At 35.9% G+C, this 15,466-nt stretch overlaps 1 protein-coding gene across 3 annotated transcripts in view; it reads right to left on the bottom strand.

The window, feature by feature from the left end:
- The window catches only part of LOC107732395 (frizzled-3-like), a 35,513-nt gene extending 20,734 nt beyond the window's left edge, over positions 1-14,779 (bottom strand). For all 3 annotated transcript variants that reach the window (XR_001638869.1, XM_016543712.1, XM_016543713.1), the window contains exons 1-5: positions 14,739-14,779; positions 13,366-13,784; positions 5,194-5,390; positions 4,098-5,115; positions 1,760-1,908 (exon numbers count right to left, since the gene is read on the bottom strand). Coding sequence is in view for 2 of the 3 variants with exons in the window: in XM_016543712.1 (XP_016399198.1) it covers positions 1,760-1,908; positions 4,098-5,115; positions 5,194-5,390; positions 13,366-13,560 (1,559 nt within the window). In the remaining variant the exon portion in view is untranslated. The remainder of the gene's footprint in view (positions 1-1,759; positions 1,909-4,097; positions 5,116-5,193; positions 5,391-13,365; positions 13,785-14,738) is intronic.
- Between the last annotated feature and the right edge of the window lie 687 nt (positions 14,780-15,466).

Below are 15,466 nucleotides of genomic sequence, written 5' to 3'. Positions count from 1 at the left end.
GGGGGGGGGGGGAACGTGGCAAAGTGGGAAGGGAGCGACAGAGGAGCGAAGGAAGAGAGAGGGGGAAGGCAGAGGGCATAAAGGAGTCGAAATGAACAAAAGAGGAGGGGGTGGGACAAGGGGAGGGAGAGGAGGTTAATGCCCTGATATAAGGAGAGGAAGCCTTTACACTAACCCCTATGAGACCGCACACACTTTTTGAACTATTTCCTGTGGCTACTTCATGTCCTCCATTAAGTGTCTTTATTGCACTGTAGGTCTAGTAGGAATTTTATCAAAATGCACACTGACTGAATTACTTCCTGTGGCTACTAGCATGTGGCAGATACACGATATATATCTGAACCATTTCTGTTAATGGATGATACTAGATAGTACATTTTTGATATTTAATTGTTTATGCTCATTTTCTCTATTTTTACATTTAGATTACTTTTTAAAATTTAAAATGTTAAAATTAATCTTTAAAAACATTTATAATTTCATAAATGTAATATTTAGCCAATCTCAAAATGAATATAAAGTATTTATACTGCAATTTATAATGCTCTGATGCCCACATTTACATGTAGTATTTAAATGATTTTAAATGTGAGTTAATATATTGAACTAATTATTTAACTAACTACCCTACCGTTCAAATATTTAGGGTTAGTAAAATTTTTACATGGTTTTATAAGAAATTCCTCATGCTCACCAAAGCTGCATTTATTGCTTAAAAAATATTATTACAATTTAAAAGAAATGTTTTCTATTTCAATGTATTTTAAATAGTGCGATTAATCGCATCCAAAATAAACGTTTTTGTTTGCATAATATATGTATGTGTACTGTGTATATTTATTATGTATATATAAAGACACACACATACAGCATATATTTTGAAAATATTTACATGTATTTATGTATATATATTCATATTCATATAAATGATATCATATATAAATATATTGAATATATAAACGGCGCCCGGGGAGCAGTTGGGGGTTCGGTGCCTTGCTGTACATTCACTCCCCCCACCTACAATCCCTGCCGGTACAAGACTCGAACCCGCAACCTTTGGGTTACGAGTCCGACTCTCTAACCATTAGGCCACGATTTCCCCCGCATACACACACACATATATTATGTAAACAAAAACTTTAACTTTGGATGCGATTAATCGCGATTAATCGTTTGACAGCACTAATTTTAAAATATAATTAATTCCTGTGATGTCAAAGCTGAATTTTCGGCAGTCATTACTCCGGTTTTTAGTGTCACATGATCCTTTAAAAACCCTTATAATATGTTAATGTAGTGCTCAAGAAACATTTATTATCAAGGTAAAAAATGCATTTTTGTAAAAAGCATGATATGCTTTGTTAAGGATTCTTAGGATGAATCGAAAGTTCAAAAGAACAGAATTTAAGATAAAAATCGGTCACTGTCACATTTGATCAACATAATGCACCCTTGCTGGATAAGAGTATTCATTTCTAATGAAAAAATCATACTGGTGGAAAAAATATGAAAAAAAAATCATATTTTTTCTAATGAAAAAAAAATCATACCCAAACCTTTGAATGGAAGTGTATTTAGGTAGTGTATAAATAAATCAAATCAGTAACAATTGTAATATTGTTACATCTCTACTTAAAATGACTTTCAAGGCCTTTATCAGTTTGGGTTTCTTGAAAAACGTTTTTTTGATCACACAACATAGCACTGTAGGCTGTAAATACTGGTATAAATTCTCCTAACATTACACGAAACTCACTCTTTCCTGCGATGCCCGTTGAAGAAACTGGCCCACTCGAAGCAGGTCTTTTTACTGCCGACCCAAAACACTGACGGGATTCCCACCACCAGCATCATCAGGTACTTGATGAGGAACAAGGCGATATCTGGCCTGCTCGTCTGTTCCACCTGTGAAGACAACAGCAGCACACATTTGCTTAGTATGCAACATAAGAACAGGTGAAACCTGATTTGTAATCAGAACATGCAGGAACATTCTTCCCTTGCGGATCTCGGCGTTTGCTCATAACCTCATGCAGTGTGTGCGGGAGCGTATTTGTGTATGTCAGTTTAGCCCTGGGTTGTGTGCGTGCGATTGTGTGGATGGGAAGTGCTTTATCTCAGCTCACTGCACAATTGCCAACGGCATAAACATAGCTGCAGTCAACACAAATGTCTGTCCTCTTCTTTATCTAATACACACTCTCTCTCTCAGTGCTTTAGATGGAGCATTTCTTCTGCTCTGAATGCTGTCAGCCAGTCTTGGTAATATTTTGATATATAATGCAATATAACATAAATAGATTTATACATTCTTTAGGGTGTCCAAATCTGTATGACATCATCAGTTACTGCAGTGTGACTAGAGATCTGCTCTTTATAGCACTGCACTTCATAGCTCTTCATGAAGTACTGTTACAGAGTTAACATGACACATGACTGTCCTTTTTGCTCCACCTCAAAGAACAGAAGCTGTGACAGTTAACATGGCCTCATTAAAACCCAATCCCACAATCCCAAGCTGCCTCAGGCATGTACACACACAAACACACACATATGGATAAACATCATTACTGAGATTTTTACTGAGCTGAAGCTGTCTTTAGTATGCTTCAGTTTGTTTGCATCATGTTAGACACGAGATATATTCACAGAGCAGCAGCTGCTGTATGTTTAACAGAGATTTGCAGCTGGAAATCATGAATCCTGTGTCTGAAAGATGCACAAAATTTGCAAATCAGGGGCCTTTTTTCACCCCGTTTTATGTCAAATGCATAAGTATAAATAAGGAAAACATAACGTTACCAAAAAACTAAAATTCTATATTTTGATTTTCTGTGGGATTTGTTTAACTTTTGATGGCATTTTTACCCTGAGCTTCCATTCATTTCTGACCCTGGATGAAGATCACAGGTTTGGTCACAAAGACTTATCATTTGCACACATTTTTAAGCATTGCGGTTTAAAAACAAGTGATTTGAAGCTGTTGAAACGCAATCAGCAGCGAAAGAGAAATCATTTTGCTATATGCACACTGTCTGAATGCTGTCAGAGAGGCGCACGCACGTGAAGATGGTGTGGCAGTATTGAACTTATTTTTGCCGCATTAAATCACTTTTTTAACTTTAATCACTTTTATAACGTTAATAAGAAGAAATATATTTAATTTACACAGTGAAGAATATGCAGTGTCTTTATACATTTAATTACTTTATACAATGTATGTAGCATTTCTTATTTATTTGTTCTACTGTAGTTTTTTGTCCTATTGCTTGAAATTAGGTTCCTATTCTTATGTAATCACTGACTGTTTGCTGGTCTTCAGTGAGATTGAGTTTATTTAGGCTAGTATTAGTTTTTTGTGATATTTACGCTGGTGACAAGAATTATGAAATGTCTATGTATCAAAATTTTTTATATCAAAGACCTTATTTAAAGTAAAAAATAACTATATATATATATATCATTACCATGAAATAAAATTACGTATATCGTGATAGAAGATTTTGGTCATTTTGTCCACCCTTATCTTACAATGACCACTTAGTCACAACAATACATTTTTTAAACACTAAAACCTTTTCTCATATAGAGTGAGGACAGGTTTGGCAGGAGACTGTGGAGGCCTTCAATTATTCACAACAAGCAAAGTAGTATAAATTCACTTGAAGTCAGAACAAACATCATGAATGGTTCTGACTTGGTGTAGATAATCTTTTTTCCTAGTAACACTGTACAAAGTTCACATTAAAAATGTGTCATTATATATGCTAAAACAATTGCTTATTTTTAGGACAATATAACTATACACACTACTGTTCAAAGTTTGGGGTCAGTATAATTTTTTGAGCAACAAATCAGCATATTAGAATGATTTCTGAAGGATCATCTGACACTGAAGACTGGAGTAATGGCTGCTGAAAATGTGGCTTTGCCATCCCAAAAATAAATTACATTTAAAAACATATACAAATAGAAAAGAGTTATCTGTATTTTTGATCAAATAAATGAATGAACATAAGATACTTCTTTCCAAAACATTAACAACCTCAAACATTTAAACGGTAGTGTAAGTATTTCACACCATATCTTCTTACCTTAAACGGACAGGGGATGTGATACTCTATACAGCGCTCCTGTACCCAGGTGGTCTCCCAAACTGCTCTGCGGCTCTGTTCATACAGATAGCATCCAATGACGGTCAGCAGAGGCACCAGATACAGGACGGAGAACACGCCGATCCGGATCATGAACTTCACCAGTTTGTCCTGGTTCTCCTTCTCGAGGGGAATCTCCATCCGGACCCTATTTAGCGCGGCAATACCCGCTAACAGCAGCACCACACCTGCGACCACATCCAATGCGAGAGGCACCAAGAGGAACCAGCGCAAAGCCATGAGGTCATAGAGCCCCACGAAACAAACGCCGCTCATGCTGTCGCCCTCGATTTTGTTCATAGCCATGAGGGTGATAGTAAGGGCTCCTGGGACGCCCCAAGCCACCGCATGGAACAGCAAAGCCTTCTTCTCGATAGCTTCACTTCCCCATTTGGGAACAGCAGCCAGGAACCAGGTGATGGTGAGGATGACCCACCAAACGCTTCCTGCCATGGTGAAGAAGTAGAGCGTCATGAAGAGCAGCGTGCAGGCCTTGTTGTGGGAGCCCTGGGTGACGGTGGAGGCACGGAAATGACCCGGGCTAGCCGCGTTGCATGACACGCGATCCTCCAGCAGGAAACCCAGGAAGAAGACCAGGGACACCATCATGTAGCAGACCGCGTAGAAGATGATGGGCCGCTCCGGATAGCGAAAGCGGCCAACATCGATGAGGAAGGTCAGGAAGGTGAAGAGCGTCGCCGACAGGCAGACTATGGAGACAACGCCAATGAAATAGCGGGCGAAGATGAGCTCGTCTTTGCGGAAGTACATGTTTGGGCAGGGAGGCGAGCAGTCACGCACACCCATGAATGAGTAACCCAAGTCAGGCTCGATCTTCAGCTCTCGTGGGCACCAGAAGCCATAGTCCCGCTGAACCGATGAGGGAGATTCCTCCATTCCGTCACTGCTCGGGAGCAGGTCTATCGCTCGGGGGTAAGACTCATCACAATCTGGAAACCTAGGAGACAGAGTATCATTTCAGAATATGATGTCATATAATAAACAACAGCAGAACTTAATGAAAGTGATCCTGTACCTGCTACACTCCATCTCATCTGGCCAACTGACCCCAAACATGTCCATCAGCTTGTAGCAATCGCTCTTGGCACGCTGGCACAGGCGCCGACATGGCAGGGTCACGTGGCCGTACTCGGTGCACACGGGTGCGTAAAGGGCACACAGGAATGGGCGAATTTCAGTAGAGCACTCCAAGTTCACCATGGGATGAAAGGGCTGTCAGACAAGAAAAAACTGTGTTTATAATAAATAATACATTCTTAAATAATATATTAATAATAATAATTATAAAAATATTATTTTTTATTTTTATAAATATTTAATATTTGTTACGTTTAAATAAATAAATATAGACAAAACTGTAGCTGTATTTTAACAACAGTTTAGCTTTGTTTGATATTCTACTTTGTCCACATACTAATTAGTAAATTAACACTCTAAGCTTAGGATGAAAGGGCTGACAAGAAAAATATAGAAAAGAGTGTTGTTGTTGTTGTTAATAATAATAATCAACTTTCACAATTTTTCAAATTTTATAAAAATTAAAAATTATTTTTGAACGTGTCAATAAATAAATAAATAATCGTTCTTCCTAAAAGTATGGCTATGTTTATTAATTTACTTAAAAAAAAAAACACTTGATCCTTAAAGACTTGCACTCTATTTGTTTTCTACTGTAACTGCTTGCTTTCTTTAAAAAAAGGCCTCTGACACTACCCGTCTCTATTTTATTTCTATTCTACCTACTGTTTTCTTTATATTTATTATATAATAAAAAAATAAATTAAAAAAACTTGCTACTTGTACAGCATTGGGCTAACAGAGACTTGCTATAGCACTTGTATATTATTGCTCTTTTGTTGATTTTGATTGCTTCCATTGTCCTCATTTCTAAGTAACTTTGGATAAAAGCGTCTGCTAAATGACTAAATGTAAATGTACTTTGTTTGCATGCATTAAATGCACATTTATTAATTTCATATTTTATGTCTTATGTCTTATCTGCCCACTCCAGATTTAAGAACCTATAAATGTGATGTTACTGCAGATTGACAGGTGCAACATGGTATGGTGATGTTTTCTGAAAATTGCTGAAGTTTAAAATAAGTTCTTTTTATTTGTGTTTAATAACTTGTTTGAACTGCAAATGTGATTTCAACATGGCGGCCATCAAGTGGAAACTATACAGTGCAACATGAGTCGTCAATATTTTCCTATTTTCTCTACAGAGAAAGACTGAAAATTTTAAGAGTGAATGCTTTAAATTTTTTAGGAGTGTATAGTACATTAGGCACATACTGTAGATGGCCTCAAAGCACAAAACTCTGATTTTGATCTCACGGGTATAATTATTAATAATATTGTTTTCTATCCTGTGTGACCCTTTTCCAGTGTGTTACATAGGACGACCAGACGTCCCAGTTAAACCCCAAATAAAAGCCATGTCCTGACAGTTGTAATACCGTTTGTCCTGATAATTAGCTGTAGTTTTAAAGCTGAAGAACACGTAACACTGAAGAAAAACATGCTGCTATTTTCTTGCCTACCACCTGACAAAGAAATTCAAATCTAGTAACGTATAAAAACTAATCACTGATGACTTTTGGAAATCTGACAAACCATTTCCAGTCATCTTGAGAACATCAGAAGGAGCATCTTTAGTGCTCAATGAAGCAAGAACAAAACCCACCAGGCCACGTCTCTGACTCTTCCTTATTTTTTTATCAGTCACTCGGTCACCCCTATGTAAAATGAGAATAAAAATTGGATGTGTAATGTAACCTCTCTGAGGAGGCTTTTGTTTGGGGCGGGAGACATGCTGTTTATTGCTGAGGCCCACTTACACCATGAGGCATTCTGGGAGTAGTACCAGCTTTGGGGCCGGACATAAATATGCAAATCCCATGGGGGAAAATGAAAAAGACTCCAGACAGATAGACAATAACGCCTCCACCCCTGCAGAGTAAGGGCCTTTGTGATGGTCGGGTGGGGGTTCTGACACCGCTTGTGTTGAAAAAAAAAGGACCAAAACCTACAATCATTCAAAGCCTACATGAACATGCTAGAAAAAAAGTAAAAGGATGTGTGTGAAAAAAAAGAGAAAAAATAATTTCCCTCCTAGGGGTTCCCTAATAAAAATGCTATAATAATTTATATTATTAAAGTAGAAAGAAATATACATTTTTGGTGGTTTAAAAATGCTAAATTACTATATAAATAAATAATACCATTGCTCTTAGTGGTTGGTTATTAAAATGCTATAATAATTTACATAATTACAGTATTTAAAAAACCTATTGCTTGGTTGTTAAAAATGCTAATAATTTATGCAATTATTATAAACAAATATAATACATTGCTCTTAGGGTTTGGCGATTAAAAATGCTATAATAATGTGGATAATTATAATGTAAAGAAATATAAATCCTAGTGTTTGGTTGTTAAAAATGCTAAAATGACTTATATAATTATTACATACAAATATGTTTGGCTATTAAAAATGCTATTTGTTACAAATTACATACAATGATGACTTTCAATATGTTACTAAACGACCAATTCTTCACTTAATATGTAGAAAATTACCTAAGCGTTTAGGCTAAATCCAATGAGATGATCTAATACGCTAAAAACAGTGTTACCATTATTTACTATTGCAAATAAAACCATCCAGCCTTTAACTGATTGCAACAGTCCAACACATTTATATTATATATACTGGATGTATAATGCATATCCATAATGAGAGCACCCAAAATGTCTGTAAAAAGGGATTAGGATGGATATTATGCTTGCCCATTTTGACACAAAGCATCTAAATCCAGCAATCGTTTCCAAGTACCTAATCCATATTTAATGCAGCATATACCATTGAGATGTGCCGCTAACAAGACACACCAAAGAGCACCGGCGTTAACCATCAGACCATAAAAGCATGTGGAAAAAATGCTTGTTTTCATCACATAGCTTCTAATGCTGGCCAAATGAACTTTTGTTTATAAAGATCATTATAATATTTTGTGGACAATAAGTAAAGCAATAGACAATGACATAAAACTTGATTGTGACTGACTTTTATTTTTGCAACTTCACAGTTGTTGATCATTACTGGCGGTATTCGTGGCTGTAGTTGGTACAGAAGGACTTATGACATGTCTTACACCATTCTGAGCTCAATTGAGTGGACACACTCTGGCTTTTAGGCAAGATAAAAATAAAACTAGTGCCATTATTTGCTGATCTGGTGAAAAACATTATCTCATCATTGCTGTCAGCCCACATTACATGCAATGGTATGATCTGATGAACTCAAATGTGTGCATCTGGTCCACTGCTGTCCTAAGGGCAAACATACTCTTCCTACTCATCAATGTCCAATCCAGTGCCTTTGTGTTTCTTAAGGGCATTGCAGAAAGTTATTTAGGGATATTCAAAACATACAGAGATACAGAATATGCTGAAGGCAGAAGAGGCACAGTGACTGTTGCTTTTTGTTTGGGCAGAGAGCATGTGCTTCAAAGCATTATATACGAGTAAATGATTCATACAGCTGGCATGCTATACAATATCTATGGGAGATGTGGAAGCACTTCATACAATCTGAAACTAAAATCCCCAGGAGCAAAATATATGAAAGTTAACATGGTCAAGCCTTTTTTAATATGGCTGGACCTGTGTGTTTCACATACATGGGTTGTAAATATAGTTGAAAACACAGATTAGCAAGTTCACTTTTAGGGCCCTATTTTAACGATCTAAGCGCAAGGTCTAAAGCGCACGTATGACATGTAGGCATTTTTATATTTATGTACACAATAATAATATTTTACATTTTAATCCTTTAATTTTTCATTTTTAAAAATGTTTGTGTGCTGCTGCGCATCCCTGTGTGTGTAATAAGCAAAGTGTACGCGCGTTGTTCACTCGCCTATAGGCGCATATTACTAACGCTCTTTAAATAAAAAAAAAATAAAAAAATAAATATTGCGCCAGACTTTAGACCAGGTTTTTGTTGGTCAATGGCACAGTCTATTTCAGTTGCCTCAAAATAGCAACGCGCCTGTAATGCGCCTGAACACACCTCGTTTTCAGACCAGCATGCCCATGGGCGCACAAATGAGCGCAAATGCATTTGCTATTTATACAACGTGGCGCAGGACATGAAAATGACAACTGTGTCAAGCTGAAACTAGTAAAAAACACTGGCGCCGCATTGCGCCGAGTGTATGATAGGGCCCTTAATGTTTGGAGCTGCTGCGTGTCAGTTTGCCACTGATGAAGGACTCATTTATACCCTCAATTAAATTTTTATTAATTTCATTTATAAAGTCAATTCAATTAAAATAGCTTTCTTTATTTCTGAAAGGGACTTTTTAAGCCCTAAATTATTTTGGTGCTCCACGTAGCAACTAGGGATGCAGCTATTTTTATTATTTTTAATTATAATATTTAAATAAATAAATGCTAATAATTTATGCAAGTATTATAAACAAATATAATACCATTGCTCCTAGGGTTTGGCAATTAAAAATGCTATAATGTAGATAATTATAATATAAAAAATATAACTTTGGTTGTTAAAAATGCTAATAATTACTATAAAATAATAATATTGCTCCTTGAGTTGGTGACTTAAAATGCTATAATAAATTACATAATTAAAAATATAACTTCTAGTGTTTGGTTGCTACAAATGCTAAAATGACTTACATAATTATTATATACAAATATGTTTGGCTATTAAAAATGCTATTTGTTACAAATTACATGCAGCGATAACTTTCATTATCTTTCTAAACAATCAATTCTTCACTTAATATGAAGAAAATTACAGCATTCAGGCTAAATCCAATGAGATTATCTTTATTATTTTTATGTTATGGCTGATAAATGGCAAATATCAAAATGTTGTACTATTTTGTAAAACATAAACAAATAAATAGAACTAAATAAATAAATGAAACAAGCTAACAATAAAATCAACTATTTTAAATCCTAAATGTGAATTAAGGCACTGCAATAACTATAAATAAAGCATTCAGTGGTGACTGCAAAGATAATCTAAATGTAAAAATAGGTGTAAATGAGCACATACAGTTAAATATCCAATGACCATCATACAAAAAAAAAGCAATACTGACCGATGTTGTGTGTATTTCACTGATTTATTCTTAGATCTCTCCGAGTTGCAAAAAGAAAAGGGAAAAACAACAAGGCAAACAGAAGAAATTCTAAGTCACCTAACCTGACCTTTTAAATGTGTCCATTCACAAGTAAATACGTTTAGTTCCTCCCTCCACCCATAAATCCAAAGTACATATGCCTTTCTCAGTGAACCCCCACTTGCTCATTGATAACGAAGTTTAGGTCATATCCTCAAAGCATTCTGACCAATTATTATTTTTAATTGTACATAAATTATCATATGCCCTTCTGGTTAGTTTTCCCTATTCCACCGGTCACTATTTAACTTAAGGCAGTGTTCACTTAACAGAATTCAACTGCACTGCCATGGAAACCAGTGATGCATAAACGGGCCGGTTTGAGGGAGAGAGGTCAGAGTGCGAGTGACGACCACCTCCTGAGAGAGAAAGCCTGCTCTTTTGTTGTAATACAATTGGGATCCGTTTCCCCGGCAACCGCAGTACCTTGTGTGGGGGGAGGGATGAACAGAGAGGAGGGAGTGGAGAAGAGAAACAGACAGAAGAGGAAGGGACAAAGAAGAAGAAGATATGGATGGGAAATAATGGTCAACCCTGCCATTCCAAAAAAACACTGTCCTAAAGGTTAATGCATTAATAAATGTGCATAAATGCTCCATGCTAACATATATACTTTTAATTATAGTATAAACAATCCTGTTTAACCCTTTTGTATATGCGAAATAATATCTATGAATTGTTTTCACCTATTTTTTTTTTCTTTTGGTCAGATCACTTACAAAAGTCATAGCACCTCTCATAAATATCTAAAAATAATGATTCCCAAACAATGCATAGCTGATATAATTTGAGTTGCCATATTGCATTACAACTGCAGGGTGGCCTTAGTGATCACCACGCCATGGTAAAAATAACATGAGGACAAGGTCATGTATCTTCACATGTTTGACAAATGGAGGAGGACGTTGAAATTAACTAGATGTCAAGCTGCATCAATCAGTGCACCTGAAATGCTTAATATTGTTAGATTTACCCAGCATTCTCTTTGCAAGCTCAGTTCAAATGCTCCCTGAACCTTCCTATTACTGCATGCAACCACAACAATCCCAGAAACCATCCCTGTAGGCAACTGTCCCCTTCACAAATGAGGTTACCCAGAGTTCAGAGCAAGATGCTGCCACTGTCTGACAATGATTTTGAATCTGAAAGCAAGGACGGTTCATGTGTCCCTCATGATGCCAGAAAGAAATAAATGGTTTAGAACTGATGACATGAAAGATTTAGTCTGGTTTTCGTGAGTAAACTAATTGCTGCTTAAACTGTCACCTTCTAGTCATTGATGTCAGTTGTTTGTAAAATAGTAAAAGCTATTCATCAATAAAATCACATTTAAATTTTCATTTGGCTTTTCTTTTTCTGTTAATTTATCCTCAAATGCAGAAATCATGCCAAAATGTTCTGACCTATTAAGTAAATTTAAAGAACAAAATCCTTTCATTCTTGCAATCCAAATGAATTTAATAATTAAAAATAATTATTAAATAATTATAAAATAAAAATAATAATACATAAAACAAACAAATAAATATTATAAAATAATTATAAAATAACAATAACAATATGTAAAACAAACAAACAAACAAATAAATAATTATAAGTAATTACAAAAAGAAAATATTTTTTAAATGTATATAAAAATATATGATAAAATAAATATTAAAATAATTTTTTGTATATACAATGCTTGAAAAAATATATTTGCAGAGTGTTACATGTGAATTGTGATTATCGTTCAAATGCATTTGAATATATTTCTACACTGATCTTGTAATCCTTTGTGCAGTAGTGGGTTTAAAATGTATCATCACTTATGTGTGTGTTTGTGCTGGTTACAGTGCAAAAGGTTATGTAACTCTACATTTCCACACAAATGTACAAGAGGATGAGCAGATGGGTTGCCTCGGCTCAACTCCATCCATTCTTTCTTCTTTTTATCTCTTTAATTTCTTGTCCCATCCCTCTATAATACTAGGGCAGGACTGGAGTGAATAAGTTAAAACCTTGTGACTGAGGACAGCCGGTTTTAGATAACGTTTACAGTGCTGTGTGTGTTAAACAGATACACTGGCCGCTGTAACAAGCTAATGCAGCTGTTTTCAGTAGGGCTCAGCTGAATACTGCGGCCCGGGAAAAGAGGATTAACCATCGGCTCGAATCAATCCAGGTGTTATAGCTGCAGATACAAAGATTACAGAACAATCAAAATAAACAACGCGCCTGAGCACCAACTGCTCATGACATCAACCACTGTGGCATACACTAGCAAGCCGCTGTAAAGCAACCTTGTTACATAAATAGTTATAAGATGCTTATTTCGTCATGGCCACATGCAAAAGAGGACCAAAAAATTGGTTAAAACTGACTTCAGAAATAAAAATATAGCAAACATCCCCGTAGGACAGATTAAAGATTAATTTCCCTTTAAACATTTCTGTAATGTGATCTGAATTATCTGCAGGGCACAAGAAAGAACTGGGTCAAATCGAAAATGACAAATCTTTGATGCTGTTAGTACATAGGTTTTAAACTAATGCATTTAAACATTTATGGCTTGCATTTATTGCTACTTGCAGGGAAAATACAGAAAAACGTATGTGGAAAATAATGTGTTTTTTTAACTTTAAACCGCATAAACACATTTCATTACACCAAATACACAAAATAATGTTCTTTTTAGCAGCATCATATGACCCCTTTAATAGTAGTTTCTGTTTGTTTTGATTTTTGTGTTGTATTGAAGATTGATAAATAATGAAAAAAGGAAAGAACACACACTCACTCACTCACTCTCTCTCTCTCTCTCTCTCTCTCACACACACACACACACACACACACACATATATATATATATATATGACTGCTGTTGAGGTCATGCAGTTATTAGAGCATGATGATTAAACTAGTCCTAGGTTAATGTAATGCAATTTGATCACATCATTTAAGCATTCAGTCTGTGTAATGTGGTTTACCTCCATGGCGAGAGCAGCGGTCTGCTGATCATAGTGATTCAGAAGGTTGGGCATGAAGGTGGTATTGTAGGCGAGGCCCTGGCACATCCTTAATGTGATAGGCTCACAGGTAAACATGCTATGGCTCCCGGTAGCTTCCATATTGATGGCCATACATACAGTCAACATGGAGTACAGAACCCAAAGGAGATCCATGGCGTGTCCGTCTGTGCTGTGACTTGCAAAGAATGAGTTGTATCAAGAAAATCTGAGCTCCGCCATTCTCTCATTAATTATCTGTTGCTTGACACCAGACCTAAATTGCACAGATAGGGTGTGCTTCTCCATTTTGCTGTTCCAGATCCAGGTCTTTTCAGTGCATGTGTCCACTATCCAGTGTAGGTACGACTGTGGTTGCCATGCATTTATAAGATGTACATCTGTGGGAGAAAAAGCATCAGATGTCACATTTGATATGAACAGGCTAACATGAATTATTCATGAATGGGGTGACAGTTTATTCAAACATGAAAAATCTTCCTGGAGATCTCTTAATGCGTGGAAAATGTTTTCAAAGTGAACAATGCACGATCAAAAGCACTGCCATATTATACTGGTAGTAAATAAAAGATGCTTTATTATAGTGTATTACCCAGTGGGATCTTCAATGTAACTATGTATTCATTGCAAAAGAAAACGGAACATTATAATCTCAGAAACACAATATTAACTTGTTCAGAACCGAATTATGTTCCATGCTTTCAGTCTAAATGCAACCATAAATAACAATGAAAAAAAAAATACATTTATGAAAAAGTTAAATATTGATAGTTTAATAACTGGAATTCAATAACTTTAAAACAGTAAATCCATTATTGATGTAGTTTTAGTTTTAAGATATATTTTGTAGTGCCTGTGCCCAGTCGCAGGCTGCGATTATTTCAAGATTTTCAACATAAAAAGTAATTTATAAGTAATTATGTTATTGATTTGGTTTATATGCCTGACACCTCAGTACCACTTCCACCTAAAAAAATAAATAAATAAAACCTAACCGGCTTCTTGCAGAACGAGGATTTTACTATCAAAAATGCCCTGCGCTAAAATATGGTTTTTATTTTATCCTTTTTATTGATTTTAACATAAACTCAATCAAAAATGTATGTTAAATGTAAAAACTGTCGCGTTTTTATAAAAATAAATGCGAACAACAGATAACCCTTTTCTTTATTACCATATGAGCCCCTGTCTATCGAGGCGTGTAGCAGCTTTGCTGTAAAGAAACTACCTTCAATATAGGTGTCTGCTGTTCTTTTAGGAGTATTGTTCTTGTTTTTACTAAAACATGTTTTTATACAAAATGAATTTTGGTAATGATAAAAAGTCCTTCTTACCTCTCCAGCAGGGATATGTCTCGCGTGGGACTCCACTCCGCCCTGTGTGTCTTTCTGCAGGTTTGGAGGATTTGTACGGGCGCGCGCATTTGACGATGACGCGCCGACGAATATTGCTCTCTCTCAACATAAAAGCATAATAGAACTTACGTTACTGGATTGAGCGTAAAAAAAAAACACATTCAGAATGCAAACATATTAACGGCTTCGGTTTATCCACGGATATTATCGCTGTAATGGCCAGGGGCCGCTGGGAGCGAGGAGCGTCTCGGCACTATAATGAAATGAAGTTGATTTGTGGTTGCCTGGAATGAGGGGCGGTGTGTTTAGTGGTGGGAAGTCCGACTGATTTTTGCGATTCGGTTCTTTTGGGCATTTTATTTCGAAGAATCGGTTCTAAACGAGTCATTGATTCATTTACATGACGACGTAATTACGTCATCGCGTGGTCGTTTGATACATTTTTTTTTCGATTACTAACGATGTTCGTGCCCCAAACCAGTTTGTTGCCGCCACAGTTCTGCTAGTAAAACATGAATACATTTAGTTCCTAAATATAATTAGCATTTACATTGAACAATACTAAAATTAATTTACATCTCTCAAATGAAAAGTGTTTGCCCATATTAATAAAAATCTGTTTAATAAAGTCAACTAGTAATTATCATGTTGATACAACTTTAAAACAACCAAATGAAAGTAAAACTATAAACTACAATATATATATA

The sequence above is a fragment of the Sinocyclocheilus rhinocerous genome, unplaced genomic scaffold (genome assembly GCF_001515625.1).
Source record: "Sinocyclocheilus rhinocerous isolate Xijiao unplaced genomic scaffold, SAMN03320098_v1.1 scaffold68, whole genome shotgun sequence".
In the NCBI taxonomy this organism is placed as follows: Eukaryota; Metazoa; Chordata; class Actinopteri; order Cypriniformes; family Cyprinidae; genus Sinocyclocheilus; species Sinocyclocheilus rhinocerous.
Note: the sequence above shows the minus strand (reverse complement) of the source record. Positions and strands in the feature narration are given on the sequence as shown.